This window comes from Stenella coeruleoalba, assembly GCF_951394435.1.
Source record: "Stenella coeruleoalba genome assembly, chromosome: 9".
Lineage (NCBI taxonomy): Eukaryota > Metazoa > Chordata > Mammalia > Artiodactyla > Delphinidae > Stenella > Stenella coeruleoalba.
Window position 1 is genome coordinate 8,925,937 of NC_137155.1, and position 17,468 is coordinate 8,943,404.

At 50.0% G+C, this 17,468-nt stretch overlaps 1 protein-coding gene and 1 long non-coding RNA gene across 12 annotated transcripts in view; one reads left to right on the forward strand and one right to left on the reverse strand.

Moving 5' to 3' along the window:
- CCM2 (CCM2 scaffold protein) overlaps nucleotides 1-7,663 on the reverse strand; it is a 58,977-nt gene extending 51,314 nt beyond the window's left edge. The window contains exons 1-3 of one of the 9 annotated variants that reach the window (XM_079931494.1): nucleotides 7,098-7,375; nucleotides 4,556-4,619; nucleotides 3,201-3,269 (exon numbers count right to left, since the gene is read on the reverse strand). Coding sequence is in view for 3 of the 9 variants with exons in the window: in XM_079931501.1 (XP_079787627.1) it covers nucleotides 4,556-4,614; nucleotides 7,098-7,127 (89 nt within the window). In the remaining 6 variants the exon portion in view is untranslated. The other 8 variants (XM_079931501.1, XM_079931497.1, XM_079931493.1 and 5 more) reach the window with 8 other exon arrangements.
- Nucleotides 7,664-13,546: 5,883 nt separating this feature from the next.
- Nucleotides 13,547-17,448, forward strand: LOC307191424. 3 transcript variants are annotated; one of them, XR_013829756.1, is made up of 6 exons: nucleotides 13,547-13,826; nucleotides 14,161-14,209; nucleotides 15,455-15,548; nucleotides 15,876-16,096; nucleotides 16,650-16,784; nucleotides 17,035-17,448. It is a non-coding gene; the product is annotated as an uncharacterized lncRNA (long non-coding RNA). The 3 variants fall into 3 exon arrangements; XR_013829757.1 differs by lacking the exon at nucleotides 16,650-16,784 and adding an exon at nucleotides 16,813-16,916; XR_013829758.1 differs by lacking the exon at nucleotides 16,650-16,784 and having other exon boundaries at nucleotides 17,035-17,447.
- Nucleotides 17,449-17,468: the final 20 nt, after the last annotated feature.

Here is a 17,468-nt window from a genome sequence, read left to right on the forward strand (position 1 = left end):
TTCATAATAAAATGCTTGGGGCGTGGGGGGCGGAGGAAGCAGACTGTGGCTGTAGACTCCTCTTCCGAGAAGTGGCGCTGAAGATGCACATGTTTCATGTGGAGGCTTAGAACACAGCCTAAAATAGGTCTGACATTGGATGTACCTGCCTTCATCTACTATGCATATTTCAGGACATAAAATGTAAGAGCTATTTAGAGCAACACCTCTCCCGGAAGTAATAAAACACTTAGACACAGTCAGACCCAAAGCGTTTCCTGACATTGACAAGTAGGATAACATACCTGACACGTAGGTCTGTCCAAGGCCTTAAACTAATAAAACTGTATCCCCACCATGTAAACGGCAAGGGGAAAATGGAATATTCTAAACCACACCTGACTGTAGAGTTAACGGTAACGACACACAGGAAGCATATTAGAGATCTGGGGAAAAAACTGCATGTCGTTTCAAACTATAGAATGAATAATAAAGATTCAAATAAATAAAAGTTTCTTCTTCTCAGAGTCACAAGTAACAACACAGGTGAGCCAGCATCTCCCACACCAGGTAACACAACAGGGTCTGACTGACCATTTTTCTCACTTTCCGAATTCAACTATTCTTTCCGCCTCCTGGGTTACAAGATACACACTGCAGTTCACCATCCTAAGCCTTGAACAAAAGCCCAAATTCCAACTTCCTACTGCACTCATTAAAGAGGATTTCTTTTCATGGCACTGAACACATCTAATGCCTGTGATCAAATGCCCTGATTCTTAACGCAATCCAGCAGAAAACTGCTACTGTTCAGGCATACTTCGGAGGAAAACCTGTAACATTTTTGGCACCAGCACACAGCTAAGAAGAAATGTCCTTTTTATTTCTACTAAATCGACAAATCCAAATCTAAACTCTGTCGCAACTGCATAACCATTAATACTGAGTGTCACATTTGAAGAACGGCCACTGGCCTTGAACTGAGGGACAAGAAAGAGCAAACGGAGCAGTGAAAGTGCCCACAAAGAACACAGGGCAGGACAATGGCACGGAGGCTGGGCAAATGTGGCTCAGCCCAATCCCCTGCTACAGACCCTAGGTCACATGACCACAGTGAGTGTGCGGTTTGCGGCCCACACAGAGCACATGCAGGTGGTCCCGTCACTCTGAGTTGCTCGTCCACGTCTAAGGTGACAGTGGAGACCAGGTCCTCAGAACCTCCAGGCTAGAATGAGACCAGGTCCCACCAAACCAGTCCTAGCAGAGGACTGACTGCACTAGACTCTTGTCACATCAGCATGATGTCTAGGGTATGCTTCAAAATAACCCACTTAGTCTGCCTGAACAAAGCACCACAGACCCAGCAGCTTCAACAACAGTTATTTATTGTCTCGCAGTCCCGGAGGCTGGGTGTCCGAGACCAAGGGGTCGGCAGGGCTGGTTTCTCCCGAGGCCGCTTCCTCAGTTTGGAAACAGCCATCTTCTCCCTGATCTCCACAACATCCCTCTACTGGATACACATCCCCGGTGTCTCTGTGTCCAAATTTCCTCTTCTTATAAGGACATCAGTCATATGGGATTAGGGCCCACCCTAGTGACCTCACTTACCCTTTTTTTAAAAAAATTAATTTATTTATTTATTTTTGGCTGTGTTGGGTCTTCGTTGCTGCACGCAGGCTTTCTCTAGTTGCAGCGAGCGGGGGGGCTACTCTTTGTCCCAGTGCACAGGCTTCTCATTGCAGTGGCTTCTCTTGTTGCGGAGCACGGGCTCTAGGCGCACGGGCTTCAGTAGTTGTGACACGCGGGCTCAGCAGCTGTGGCATGCGGGCTCAGTAGTTGTGGCTCGCAGGCTCAGTAGTTGTGGTGCACGGGCTTAGTTGCTCCACGGCATGTGAGATCTTCCCAGGCCAGGGCTCGAACCCGTGTCCCTTGCACTGGCAGGCAGATTCTTAACCACTGCGCCACCAGGGAAGCCCAACCTCACTTATCCTTAATCACCTCTTTAAACGCGCTATCTCCAAAGGCAGACGCATTCTGAGGTGCTGGGGGGGGTCAGGGCTTCAACAATATGAGTTGGGGACGCAGGGCATAGTTTAGCCCATAACACCTGGGGAGCAGGAGTGGATGAGGAAAAAGTGTACCTGAAACAACCTGCTCATGCATTGATGATATCTGACATTGTGGCATTTGAATCTGCATTAGAAGATTTTCTCTACACTTGTACTTGATGTCTTCATAACAAAAAGGTTTCCTTATTCACTCTTATCAAATCACACTTCCTAATATCCATCCTCATCTGTCCTCTGAGCTCCGCTTCAAGCTCTGTGGCCACAGACCTCATCTGTCTCCCCAGCATCTGCACCTGGCGCACAGTGACAATGAACAATTCTTAAAGCAATGAATGAAAACCTCCAATGGCTTCAGCTGCACCCGGGACCAAAACCAACCCTACACACAAACACCCTGGGCTCCAAGCCCTCCCAGCACTTCAGGGCCTCAGTCCCCACCTTGCCTGCTTCTGTACGTCACATGCATGGTCTCCCGGGTGGAATTAGCTGATGCCTGCCTGTCTCGCCTGATATGAGGGCACTGGCCCTCTCTCATTCTCTAACATGGTGTGAGCAGCTTACTCTCCAAATAAAATGAGATGGCCTCAGCCCTTCTCACTGTACTGAGCATGTGCTAGGCACCCAAATAAATAAATAGGATGATTTCACACCAATCAGCTAAATCTACAGTACTTAACTGCATCACACCACAGAGTGGTGATGAGGATGGAGCAGGTGGGTTATTATTGCTGACAGAAATGAAGAAATAAAAGACTAACAGTAACTGCAGTGACCAAACCTACTGGGTACAGAAGGCACTTGTCCTTGACCTCATAAGGCAGAACACTGACAGCCCTTCCCATTCCAGAACAGCCCCCTATTGCAGTACTATTGGTCATAAAAATGTCTTCCTCTCAAACGATGCTCAGAGCAGAAATAGAAAAGTACTAGAAGATTCTGATGTGCTTTCTGAACCTAAATTATCATGATCAGTGGGTTATCAATCTGACTGAAGAAGACCAGGGAATTTACAGTTCCTAATGCAGAAAATTAATAAATACATGATACTATGTAAACGGTAATTCTCCAAACCAGAAGAGGAATGAGCCTCATGTTTGCCAGTTATTCTGGACTCATCTACTGACGGCCTGACATCTGGTCTCCACCAGATACCTCCTGCAGTGGTCTTCCGGCCTCCTCACCCCCGGGTGCAACACTGCCATCGAAGAATCACTGTGACAACTATCCGAGAGGAAATAAAAAAAGGTGGAGAGGCCCAAATTCACTTTGTTAACCCATATTATGGCTGTGACACCTACAGAAGCAATACAGTTATAAAAGCAATTTAGTAGGTCATGACCAGCAGTTTAAAACAAAACCAAAAAAAAAAGAACAGAATAAAAAAAATCAGAGTGCCCTGCTTGTAGTAATAATTATTTCTTTAAACTTTCATTTCAGCTATACAAATACTTACACATATGCACACATACCTGTAGAGAAGGTATGGCTGCCTGAGGGCTGGTCTAGCTCAAACTCCCACTTCCTCACAGACACTAGCTAAGGGATGATTTGGCAAGTACGTGGGCAGATAACTGGGGACCCATAACCTAGAGGAATATTTTTCTCCCCACTTTTCTTATGGAAACTTCAAAAATTCACAAAAGTAAGCAGAATAACGAATAATGAATAACCACTGCCAAAACATTCAGCTGTCTCCCCTCTTTTTTTTCTAGTCTGAGTAAAGCAAATCTCCGAAATCATATTGTTTCACCTATAAATACCCCAGCGTATATGTCTATCAGATCAGAACTTGACAAAACATTACAAATATTACACCCAACAAAATTAATAATAATGCCTCATTATCATTTACACCAAGTCCTACATTTCTAGGGTACTTTATAACCTTTGTTTTTTTTCATTTAAAGAATACAAATAAAACAGACCAATGTAAAACTATTTAACTTTGTTCAGGCTGAAATCATGGCTACCTGTGGTGCGACCTATGCCCCGATAGCAGCAGAAGCAGCAGAAACCGGGACCTGAACAAGGTTGAGGGCCAAGGGTGACTTCCCACAACTGTGTCTTCCCAAAGGCTGTGATCCGCATCTGAGTCAAGTGTTTTTATAAAAATGCACATAATCCAACTCAAGTGTACACCTAAGCTTCCTACAAAAAGGAATTACATCCTAACAGAAGAGTATCAAAATGCATGGAACTTGGGTCTGCTCTGCAAGGAGGAAGCCTCATTCTCCGAACCCGCAAGCAGGAATGGTGGCCTGAAAGGTACCAGTCAACCTGGGGACGTTCAGGCAGGACAGTGACCTCCATGGTCATTCCTACTCCCCAGGTCCCACGCCTCTGGCAGCTAGTGGACTTCTCTGTCCACACGTCCATATCCCAGACCTCCCCATCTTCTCATCAGCTCCTCCCACACCCCATCACCCAGCACCTTCCACGGGACATTACTGGCTCCAGTCACCATCATCGTGTGTGCCAAGGTAGCCTGAGTAAGGACAGGGCTGTACCTGTGCACTTTATATGAAATCCACTCTGGTCTACTGGTTCTCTGGCAGCTCGATGAGTCCTGTCCTGAGGAAACAGGCCACGTTAGAACAAGCCTGAATAACTGCTTGACAGAACACCAAGACAAGCATCTGAAGACCTGAAGAGCCTATCAATCCACATTTTTAAAGGCTTAAATCTGCACTTTTGGAGGAAGCTAACTTGGAAAGAGAATTTAAATGTCCAAATGGTACTTTCATAAAACTATTAAGTCATTACTCGCTGCTTCTGCTTGAATCTGTGTGTAAGTTTTAAAATCGATAGCTCTAGTTAATTTACGATAATGAGAACCACTTAAGCATCAAATTGACTGAGTTGGAGGTGACCTCACATTGAATGGGGGAGCAGAGCAGGAAGGTTCTACTGGCTTGTGATTGGCTGAGAGCAAGAGGTAAAGTGTGCTAAGTCGTGGCCTGGATAGAAATCTATGCCCCAGAGCTCTCTGTCTAGCCTGCCTGTAGGAAAATGAGATACGGCAGTGGCAGAGTACACAGAAAACACTAACCTCCTGGCTTCGGCAACTGTGTAATAACCGGTTATCTCCTCTAATAGAGACAATGAAATGTATTCGTCTTCTCTATGCCTGAATCTTTCCATTGCCCCCACTATAAAATTCTTGAGATTGACTGATTCTATTCCAAAAGCTCAGGAATATCTTACCACTTCTCTGTCTCTCTCAATATGCTGAATGTTCAAATGTTTCTTCCAGAGCTGGTTGAAAGTTCTGGGAAAAGTTCATTCTCATCCTTCCCCATCAGATAGGCTAGTACCCACATGAAGAGAATAACTCTCCTTGTCAGGCACCATTTGGACTGATTGTGGAAGATACCGTGTGGCCAGGATTGGTCCTCTGCTAGGACTGAGCCAGCTTATCCACAGAATGCTGGCAGCCATGAGCACTGGTGACAGGCCTCCTCCTATAAGGGCCCTGGCCCACCTGCCTACCTTGACAGGAAAGGATGCAACTGACTACATTTCTTGTGAAGGCATCTACCAGCTCTGGTAGAAACACTAAATAAACTCAGCTTTCCCCCTTTTTGGTGGGCAGCATCCCTCTGTGGTCTAATGCTTGCAGGCTGAATCACTTTCTTGGGCTGTTTTCCAGACTTAAACCATCTTTGTAGGTAACTGCAACTGATACTGCACTTAAATTACACATGTGTATTAATAACCTAACAAAACAATGAATGAAGAAAGTGAGAGGAGAAGCACTGCACAATTCCCCGAAGACCACCTGGCTACACTTCATTTCAAATACCTTTTTAAAATGGGACACCTTGTGATGAGTAATCGCCAACTGAAGGACACAGCTGGCTCTGAAGAGCAGAAGATCAGAGGATTTATCAAGGTCTGTTTTAAACTTGCACATAAAAGTGCACACGCATTTATTAAAACGAAAATAACAGGTAAGACACTTCGATTATAAAGCCTGTATTTGAAAAAGATACATTTCATTGAAATCCATTTTACATTTTAATGATAGCTTATCTCACATGGTTATTTGTCTCCTTAAAATGTTGAGTTTCTTTATCAATTACTCTAGCTTGTAATTAAAGCCACATTTTAAAAATTACAAAGACTAAGGAGCCTCTTGAACTGTGTCCTAAATCCAACTGCCAAACGTAACGTCACTGAAATCACTCAGCTGGTATTAGGTAGAGCAAAACTCAACCCGCGCCGGCCGGACCGGACCGTGAACGGGCTGTACCATGAAGAAGTTTTTGCTTTTACTTGGTACCCCAATACTGAAGTCAACTAAGCAGCAAATGTTTCTACATTAACCTTACACCCCATTTTCTCAAGATGCTAACCCTGGAAAACTTTCTGGCCCATAATGGGGTCCAGCTCCTCTGCAGCCCCTGGTCACTGACCCACGGGCAAGGCCATGTGCAGAGCCTGGGTTTGGGGGAGAGTCACTGACCGGAAGGGGCGGAAAGGCGTGGCTCCTTCCTCCCCCGCGCGCCCGGCCGGCAAAGGACCACCTAACCCCATTGTCCAGGGGCTCGCCTCCTACTCCATCGCGCGGAGACCGACTCCCGCGACCCCGTCCCGGGCCTGACCGTGCGCCGTCCACCCGGGGTCCCCGGCCTGCCCGCCACGCTCACCTCCAACAGTGTGCGCCCCCGGGCCTCCCCACGCCGGACTTCCAACCTGGGGCCTCCCCACGCCGGACTCCCCACCTCGGAACTTCCCTTGCCGGGCCTCCCTACGCCGGACTCCCGCCCGGGACCTCTCCACGCTGGAGTCCCACCAGACTCCTGTCCCGCACCTCCCCACGCCTAGCCTCCCCACGCCGAACCTCCCAAATCAGAACTCCCCTCCACGGACATCCCCAAGCCAGACTTTCCCACGCCCCGCGCTGGCAGACCGACGGGCGGCCCCGAGGGACCCTCCCGTGTTCCCCTCGCCCCCCGAACCCCAGCCCCTCCGCCTTCCGCCTGCCTCGGTCTGGGGTCCAGCCCGCCCCCCACCCGGCCTTCGGGAGGACGCGCCCCGCATGCTCACCTTCTTGCCCTTCTTGCCCTCTTCCTCCATATCGCCGCGAGCGGCCCCCGCGGCCCGGCCCGCCCCGGGAGCCCCGCGCCGCCCGCTGCCGCTACATGCTCGCCCGGGCCCCGCGGCTGCTGCCGCTCCTGCGCCGCTTGCCTGGCCGCAGTCTCCGCCCGCGGCCGCCAGGGGCCGTCCGCGCCCTGCACCCCGCACCCCGCACCCCGCACTTCCGGGCCGAGGGCGCGGCCCCGCCCCCGCGAGCACGCCCCTCCCCGCGTGCGCACGCCCCTTCGGCCCACACGCCCCGCCCCCAACCCTTGTGAGCGGCCGAGAACGCGCCTGCCCTCCCCACCCCTTCAGGGCCGCGGGAGCGCGCCTATCGCGCCCCTATCCCGCCGCACTTCCTTCAGGGAGGGCGCGAGCGCGACTGCCCCGCCTTCAGCCCACCCTCCCGGCCCCTCAGGGCCAAGGGAGCTGCTCCAGCTTTTCAATTCTGCCGCCATCTTTACGGCAGCCACCTTCCCAGCCTGCCTGGCGCTCAGGGAGAGGGAGCTCAGGCCAACAGGAAGCAGAGGACGGGGCGGTGGGAGGGGTGGAACCTGTGGGGAAGGGGAGGACGGGAAGAGGGTGGGGTGTGGGGCTGTAGGAGGGGGGCCTGTGGAAGGGGAAGGCGGGGCTGACAAAAGGGGCGGGGCCGAGGGTGGGCGTGGCCGGCGAGAATAGAAGGGCGTGGCCTGCGGGAAACCGAAGGCGGGGCCTCCTGGAGGAGCCGGGCCTTGGGGAAGGGGCGTAAGACCCACTCCCTTTTCTTTTCTCGTTTTGCCTTCCATTCCTGCGGCCACAGTGAAGCTTTTTTCTAAGTCTTCGTCTGTTCCAATGTCAGACTTCCTTAGGCAAACCCGTCAGGAAAGTTTAAATACAACAGCGAGCCCGTCCGGACCCTATCAGAATAAAAGGTGGAACCTTAACAGTTACTTAGAAATAACTGCCACCTTTTACGGATGAGGTCCCAATGGGTTGGTTTGCCCAAAAGCACACTGCAAACTGGAGTCTGCAGCAGCAGTCCCACTATTTTGCCACTAGACTAAACTGGCAGTAAGAACCTCGCAGCACAGCTAGAATGTAAACTGACACCAAACCAGTATTTGTCTCAATTGATTTTTTTTTTAAGAGTACTGTCTCCTGTGCCAGTGGTCAATATATTGTCTCTCAGCTCCACATTCACTCTCATTTCTCTTCGCGGCATGGAGCTGGGCCTTTTGAGCATTCCTGCTTTGCCAGGTGGCCCAGTGTGAAGCTTTGCCAGGAGAAACTGCTGGGAGGCAGTGCAGGAGGAAGGGGCTTTGCCACCTGGTTCCGGTGAGCTTTCTTGGCAGGCACCTGCAGAAAGAGGCCTCTGAAGCGCCTACCTCCCGCATCAAGGGTAGCTTCTCCAGCTCTGGGTTCTGCGAAGCACCTGGCTCTGCAGTGCGGGGCTGCCAGCAGTACCCAGTACCCAGCAGCTGGCATATTCCTCCAGCACCCACGCTGGGAAGTTTTATATCCGAGTGGTCATCAAGACACCTCCATCAGCAGTTTTCCAGAGGGTGGACTTCAGCCAGTTCTGCCAGCACTTCTCTGCCATTCGGTGAGCTGAAGCTATTCTCTCTCCAACAAAGTCTGGCCCTCAGCCCTGGGAGGAGGGGGAGGGGGTCTTCCCTAGACAGCCCTCAGAACAGTAGCTGCTCCTTATACCTACTGTTTGTTTTTATTTTATTTATTTATTTATTTAGGCTACATCGGGCCTTCATTGCTGCACGTGGGCTTTCCCTAGTTGCGGTGCTTGGGCTTCTCATTGCGGTGGCTTCTCTTATTGCGGAGCATGGGCTCTAGGCACACGGGCTTCAGTAGTTGTGGTGTGCGGGCTTAGTTGCTCCACGGCATGTGGGACCTCCCCGGACCAGGGATCGAACCCGTGTCCCCTGAATTGGCAGGCGGATTCTTAACCACTGCACCACCAGGGAAGTCCCGTCCTACATTTTAAATCAATTCTGACAATATCTACCTGGAGAGAGCAAAACATCTCAGGGCTCAGTCCCATAAGACTGCCCTGCCCCCCACTTCAGATGACAACTGAAAGTCCAGGTTGTTACCTGTGCTTCTGACCAGCTATAAATTGGAGGTTCCCAGGACCCCCTCCTTGGGTGCAATTAATATGCTAGAATGAATCACAGAACTCAGGAAAACACTTTACTTACCAGTTTATTATAAAAGGATATGATAAAGATACAGATAAACATACAAATAAAAGAGATGCTTAAGGGTTTCCCTGGTGGCACAGTGGTTGAGAGTCCGCCTGACGATGCAGGGGACGCGGGTTCGTGCCCCGGTCCGGGAAAATCCCACATGCCGCGGAGCGGCTGGGCCCGTGAGCCATGGCCGCTGGTCCTGCGCGTCCGGAGCCTGTGCTCCGCAAAGGGAGAGGCCACAACAGTGAGAGGCCCGCATACCGCAAAAAAAAAAAAAAAAAAAAAAAGATGCTTAGGGTAAGGTATATGGGAAGGAGTATAGCTGTCTTCTGAACACACCATTCTCCCAGCCACCCCCCACGTGATCGGCAACCTAGAAGATCTCCGAACCCCATACTACTGGAATTTTATGGAGACTTCATCATATAGGCATGATCAATTATTAACTCTATTTTGTCTCTGAAGGATGGGGAGGTGGGGCTGAAAATTTCAAGCTCCTAATCATGGTCTTTCTGTTGACCAGCTCCCATCCAGTAACCATCCAGGAGCCCACCCAGAGTTGCCTCATTAGAACAAAGACATTCCTATCACCCAGGAAATTTCAAGCGATGTGGGAGCTCTGCGCTAGGAACCGGGGGTAGAGACTAATATATGTATTCCCTATTTTTTCACAACCTGATCCCAGGCTGACCCTCCTCAGGCTGCTCCTACCCATTAGAACGCCTTTGCCTCATTTCCACACACACAAGTCCAGGCTTCAAGTAAAATTTTGCCTACTAATAATCAGATGGTGATAATTTTGGAAATGAAGGAGGACCAACTAAATGAGAACAGGCAAAGGCTATTTGTTCGGAGCTGGCTGTAGTGAAGGAGTCAGCCACCATCACGTGCATCTGGCAGAGACCCAAAGGCAGGCAGAGGAGTGGCAGAGCTTCCTAGTGAAAAAGTCGGGGGTGTGGCCTGGGGAGGCTGGAGGTGGGCTACCTAGAAGTGGGGTATCCATGCGATTGATTGGAGGACTGTGTAGGGCTTTCTCTGGTTGGTCCTAATTTAGAAGTGGGAACAAAAATTAGGGAAGCTGTAAATTATTGACCAAGTTCTGGCCATTTGGCTTGCTTGGAGGTTATCATTTGCTTTCCTGGATTGTCACTAGAGATAGCAGTCTGACTCCCCCCAGGTCTGACTTAACAACAGCCAGCTTCCTGGGCTGGCTACTGTAGAGAAGGGGTGGGTTCCCTGGGCTGGTTGCTGCGCTTTGTGGGTCAGAATGCTATTTTTATAAACGGTCGGACCATTGTCTGTGTAGTCAGTCTCTCGTAACAGACATAAGGCTAGCTGCAGTGTTAATTGAGAACAACATTTCTGCCAAGGTCACACCTCGACTGTAAAGTGTCCCAACAACCTTCTTCTTTTTCGTGATTACTGCTTTCTTACCACTTACTTCCCTAGCCTGCTCTGTGGCCCCACCCCGTGAACAAAAATGACTGGGACCCAGTTATTGAACTGCCTGCACTTCATGAAAGCCGCAGTCTAGAGCTGATCCTCACTTCCCCTCTCCTCTCCTCAGAATTATTCAGGGCAATCCCAAACCTTACAAAACCCCTTTTCTACTCTTGTAACGAGAGGCAGCCCAGAATTCCCTGGGATTCTCCCTTGTTGCAAGAGATTAATAAAACAAACTTCGTTGGACACCTGGTTTGTCCCTGGTGGACTTACCTGTTAGATTTTATCACCCAGCTCAAGTATCACCTCTTCCACTAAATCTTTGGATGAAATTTTTTCCTCCCCCGCTCCCAAAGCACTTTATTCATATGTCTCTGATGTTAACCATGTTAGGACATTCCTGTACTAGATCGTTAAGTTCCTGTAAAGATAGGGACTGTGTGGGATTCCTCGTTGTATCTGAGAGTTCTAATGAAAGGAATGATGTGCACCAGGCCAGACTAAGATGGAAAGGCACTGACATCACCTGGAGACACCTTTGTACAGATGCTTCCTAGCTAGAGTTTTCGAAAAATCCCTGAACAACTGAAAATTTACCCTCAGTTGACCTGTTCAAAGACAGTTTCCTGGACTCACATCTTTACAAGATTCCAGCTCTTTATTTTTTTTAAGTGAATCTTTTCACTGTTTCCAAGGCTGACTGCAGCTTTTTCCTTTTTGTCCCTCTCACTCATCAAGAACTAAATAGCTAGCAAATAACTACCTAGATGTCTCTGAGTTGTTCTTCGACATATGCCATGCAATACTTCATACCATGCTGTGCATGTGACAAATCCAGTATTGACTTAATTAGTGAAGAAAAGAATTTCTTTAGAGTTGATTCAAGTGAATTCTCAATGCATTTATAATATCCAGTTTCCAGGCCTGTAAATGATAAAGGACCAAACCAACGCTAAATCCTAATGACCCCTTGGAAGTAGAGCCACCCTGTGTGCCTCCGGTGAAAGAAACCTTGTAAGCCCTACTTTGATACCTCCTTGCTTATTACCTTCTGTTTTTTTAAAATTTATTTATGGCTGCGTTGGGTCTTTGTTGCTGCGCACAGGCTTTCTCTAGTTGCAGCGATCAGGGGCTCCTCTTCATTGTGGTGCATGGGCTTCTCATTGCGGTGGCTTCTCTTGTTGCGGAGCTTTAGCTGCACGGGCTTCAGTAGTTGTGGCACATGGGCTCAGTAGTTGTGGCTTGCAGGCTCTAGAGCGCAGGCTCAGTAGTTGCGGTGCACAGGCTTAGTTGCTCCGTAGCATGTGGGATCTTCCTGGACCAGGGATCGAACTCGTGTCCCCTCTATTGGCAGGCGGATTCTCAACCGCTGAGCCACTGGGGAAGCTCCTATTGCTTTCTGTGTATTCTTTCAGAGCCAAATCTCTGATTTTCTTTCCAGGCATACATCCCACTTGGCTTAGAAGAATAATGGAGTTACTCTTTGGAGATGTGGTTTTAGAAAAAGTTCTTTTCAATATTCTGATAAGTACTTAAGAAATTGCTGACAGGTCTGTCTCTCTTTGTGCCAGTCTCATGCAGCCTCCTAGTATAAGGCAATTAAGCTTTGATTATGTGGTTTTTAATGTTTTGGCATCCTTTTTTATTACTTGGATAAAAGTTTCCATGGAACATCTTCCCCTTTCTAGTGAATTTTGTTGGTTATCATCTCAGAAAAAAAGCTGTCCTCTTTTAGTCCTTGGCAAGCCCACCTTTTTTGGTCACACATAGACACCCACACTGTCACCCATGTTCTGACCCTCCATAACCAGTTACCTTCCTGGTTCTCTCGATTACATCATGGCAGAGTGACAGAATGGACAGAGCAGTGATCTGAGATAAAACAAGCCCTAGCCGTCTATGAGACCTTGAGCAAGCCACTTAACCTCTTTGGGTGAATGTTAGTCTCCATGTGAGCAATCTGTTCCCACCCTATCTGTCTCATGACATTTAACAAAATAATGGGATTTGTATACTATAAACTGCTTGAATGTATTTACTAGGTGCTATACATAAAATATGAGTTTCAAGTATTACTCAGCTTTTGTTTACAGAACCAAGTTCTTGCTTTCGTAGCCTTATATTCAAGACCTTTGAATATGTAGTTCTTATCCATTGCTCGTCATGGAGAAGACTCTACAATCCTGTTAATGCTTAGCTGTATTTCCAACAAGCCACGCCCTTTCCAGTCTAAGTACCTTCCAGTGCGCTTTCCTCTGCCTGCGTGGAAGAAATATATTTAAACCCCAAATTTCCTCGCAACCCAGAGAACCTCTCCACAAAGACAGAATGTGATGCACATCACAGTTAAAAGGGACGCAAACACTGAAAGAAACCCCACTCTTCCGTATAGTTAAGGGCAATTTGGAGTCAGGTGACAAGTGGGCCCGTAGCCTCGCAGGACACTGGGAGATCAGAGTTTCTCCCCCTTGACAATAACATTTCAGAAAGAGTGTTCCCAGGCCCTTGAGAAACAATCCTGAGTCGTGAGACTAGCCGTGGGCATATTTAGCCATTAGGGATTGACATTCCTTTGAAAAGGGCAGAGAATTCAATTCTAAAAGCAAAGGGGGTGTCTTCCCCTATTCTGAACAGGGACCAAGCGTCCAGCTTCTCACTTGTGCGACCTTCCGCCTGCACCAGCCTGCCGCGCCCAGCTCCCCGCTGGCTGCCGTCCTCCTGTTCCTTTACGAGGCCCGCTTCCCCGCCTTCCTGGGTCCGCCAGTTCCTCCCGGGGGTAACAGGCACGCGGCGCGCCCCGCCTCCACCGGTTTACTAGACTTCCGCTCTCGGCCTCACAAGGGACTACCGAGGGGCGCAGCTAACGCGCACCCAGCCTCGCCCTGGCGCCCCTCGTGACGTCATCTCCCAGGGCCGCGCGGGTCACGTGACGGCACGTGCGCCTGCCAGCGGGCGGCGGGAGCGTGCGCGGCTGCACCCATGGGTGGCCGTTGGGGTGTGGCTGCTCCTTGGGGTCGTGGCCATCCAGTGCCATCAAGGGTCCCAGGTGGTGTCTGCCATCTACTGAAGCCAGGTGAGGGTCGTAGGGCGTGCGGGCCTTGCTGGGATGCGAGGTGCGGGGCGCCGGGCCCAGTTGGAGCGGGCGCGCCGTCTCCAAGTTATTCCGCGCTTGGCTCCGTCGGTCCGGTGATCGTTGCGGGTGCTTGGCCTGGGCCGTTCCACCCTGCGGTTGGAGGGGAAACGCGAGGGTGGTTCTAACCGAGCTTCTGAGGGTCCCGTTCGGAGTACACATGCGGCCTTGGCACGCAGCGCCGGGAGGAATGGGCTCGTGGGTATAACCTCCCAAGGGGCGAGAACTAGGAAGGCGACACGAGACCTTGCTTGAGCTGACCCCGTGCCCCCTCCAGGTGGACGACCCTCGACTGCTCCGCAGCAGATGATCTGTAAGATGGCCTGGTAAGTGACATTGCTCCGGCCCCAGCTCCCCATTCCCGGAACTGGGCCCGCAGTTCTTCTCCACCGTTATTTCATGGGGTAAAATGAGGATAGAGTCAACTTTTGTGTCATGGTCTACAGTTCTGAGAAGACTGTGGAAGAAAAGTCGATTTTGTGTAATGAGGTGGTGATAAGGATATTTACAGGGTCGTAAGGAATGAAGTTAAAGTTAACTCCTGTCCTTTCAACTGCTTGACAAAGCTGCCTCTCCCAAGGCTCCTTCCCTTACTCCCTGAGCCAGAAGGGATTGCTGTCCGGAGTCCTTCCCTTCCTACTATTGGTCAGTTATCTGTGTCCAGTGGGTAAACCCAAGTAGGCCTAATTCAACCCTTGATCTCTTGTCCCAGTTTCTGGTCCCGGCTGGTGCTCAGTAGGAGTGCGGCTGTCTGTCCAGAGCTTTAGGGGCTGGAAGGAATGTGGGCTGCAAGCCTCCAGCGTGCTTGGGTCTGCAGTGGCCCTGTGCATTCCTACAGTGCTTGCAAGAAAAATTTTGAAATGGTTTGAGGCCTTGCCCTGCTCCATCCAGAGCAAGGTTATAGAAATTTCAGACACTTCCCTGCTGCTTTCCCTATCTGGTGTGCTGGGCAGCATACAGACCTGTACTGTCTGATGTGGTGACCACTTGACACATATGGTTAAATTTAAAACTCAGTTTTTCATTCCCCCTACCTACATTTTTAGATGCTCAGTAGCCACATTTGGCAAGTGGCTACTATATTGCACCGGGCAGATTAGAGAACGTTGATGTCTTTGCCAAAGTCGTTTTGGATTTTAGGTGTTTGCTCTGTTCCGGGCTTGTGGTCAATTTTATTGTATTATTTTATTATATCCTTCAAACAGAAGCCTTACAGAAGTTGTAAGTGAAGCTCAGAGAGAGTGGTAAAGGTGAAGTTAGACCCGCAGCAAGGAATAAAGAGTAGAAAGGAATGATAGGGATGGGCCCTGCCCTTTGGGACATTACCATTTGCGGGTAAACCAAAGAGAAGCAAAGGCTAAATTCTGCAGTGGTGGAATGGAGGGAGGGAGGGAGGAATGGAATCCAGAAGCGGGTAGGAAGTTTTGGTTCTAGGGAAATGCCACTGGGCCTTGCCTTGGGGCGAGGGCTGTTGGGTACAGGCAGGGATATGGCCAGCATGGTCATAGCAGGGCAGCACAGCTCCTATGCTCCTGCACGGCGGGGGTCACACCACACCTTCTCCCTTGAAGGTCAAGGCTTCTAGCAGACTCGGATCTCTCTCTTCAGTCCAAGTGCAAATGCTGAACACACCAGTCTCCTGGGGCTGCCGTCGGGACACTGTCGGTGAGTCTCATGGTTTTGCAGTCCTGGGAGCGAGGCACTGGCTGCCCTTTGACTTTCTTTTCAAAGATGTTCAAATAGACAGCCTGGGTATGTACGAGCTAGTACTTCCAGAGCAGAGAGCAGGCCTGCCCACTGTCGACTGTAAAAGATTTGGCTTTCCTGTGCTCAGGGTGCCTTTTCTGTGGTGCAGCGCACTCGCATTGCGAGTGCCTTCTGGCTCCCCCTGTGTCACCCGAAGGGAAATGGGGCTGGTGGAGAACGCTGGTGCTCTGTCTACCTACTGCTGTGGTGAATAATCAGCTGTCTTTGCTTTGTGTCTCCTACCAGCTTCCATGTAACTGATGGGCTACCTTGTCACGTGCCATTGCTGAGGGGGTATGTCAGACCCTTCACAGTTCCTGAAAGCACAGCCTCCCAACCCCCAACAGACTCTGCCCTGTGTTCCTGCTCCAGCTTCAGCAGCAGAAATCCCAGGATGTGAGAGCTAGAAGACACCTGAGAGATGATCCCTTCCAAGGACGACAGGTTCTTCTGGGGACTCTGCAGTGGTAAGTGTGCAGGGTCTGGCCTAGCAAATCACTTCACTTCCATTTTATATGTTAATTTTCCATAAGTCCCCTTGTCAAGAGGGGGGGACTTACCTTCCCGTATTGTAAGTCGGGTGATTGAGTGTCAGATAAATTGTCTTTAAGCTCCCGAGACTGTTTTGTGGACAGATAGTTGTCTACTATCTAGACTCGTGGAGGTCTGATTCTTTGGCATGGCATTTTGATTGCCTTTGTGGTTTTGGATTCAACCTGCATCCTTTTCCCCAAGAATCTCCTAGGTCAGTGGTGTGTCAGCCTGGAAAGGGTGGGCTGCTACTAAGTCTCTGTCACAGAGGCCTCTTGGCACATGGTGGAGTCAGGAGTGGGAACTCAGGTTCATTTCTGTTTATTGCCACTCAGTAGCAGTGGGCAATTACAACAATCCCTGGCTATATCCTCACGTCACTTTATTTTAACAGCAGGCCTCCAAGTTGTTTCCTTGTTTTGTTTTTTTTTGTTTTTTTGCGGTACGCGGGCCTCTCACTGCTGTGATCTCTTCCGTTGCGGAGCACAGGCTCTGGACGCGCAGGCTCAGCGGCCATGGCTCACGGGCCCAGCCGCTCCGCGGCACGTGGGATCCTCCCAAACCGGGGCACGAACCCGTGTCCCCTGCATCGGCAGGCGGACTCTCAACCACTGCGCCATCAGGGTAACCCCTGTTTCCTTGTTTTTTATAGAAGAGGAAGTGGGAACTGAGGTGGTGGCCTGCCCACACTGACATACCTGGTGAAGGTGCAGCAGAATTTGAACCCAGGCCTTTGCACCACAGTTCTCTGAGCAGGTTCAAATCCTCACTTGCTCCCCTTCCAGGAGTCAGGAGTTTCTGGTTCTTGGCCCAGCTGAGGTGTGGGTGGCTCAGGGCCAGGTGTGCATGTCTGACTGACCTTCTCTGACCCCAGGTTTCGGTGCCGTGTTGTCTGCTTCCAGAACAAGGATCTTCACTGTACATCAGGACCCAGGCCCCTCTGACATCTCCTGAATGAGAAACAAGGGATTTAATAAAACGGTGTAAAATTTGTAGTTCAGTCCAGCCTCTGTTTCTGTTAGGTACAAAGAGGAGGAGGGCCCTCCCCTCCTTGAAGGAGTTTCAGCCAAGTTTGAGGGGGCCCCTGGGGTGTCTCCCACTCTCATTGCTTTTGAGACTGCAGAGTGGGTGGTAGGGCACCACTCCTGGAGTAGCTTCCACTGGCTTGATGGCGTTCTCTGTCTTTTGTCCTCTTCACCAGCGTGGGTCAGACTCGGTTACACACCAAAGTGTTGAGTCCACGGTGTGTGGATTGATACTTTTAGGATGAGTGATGCACCCTCACGATCTATTTCATTTGATAAATAA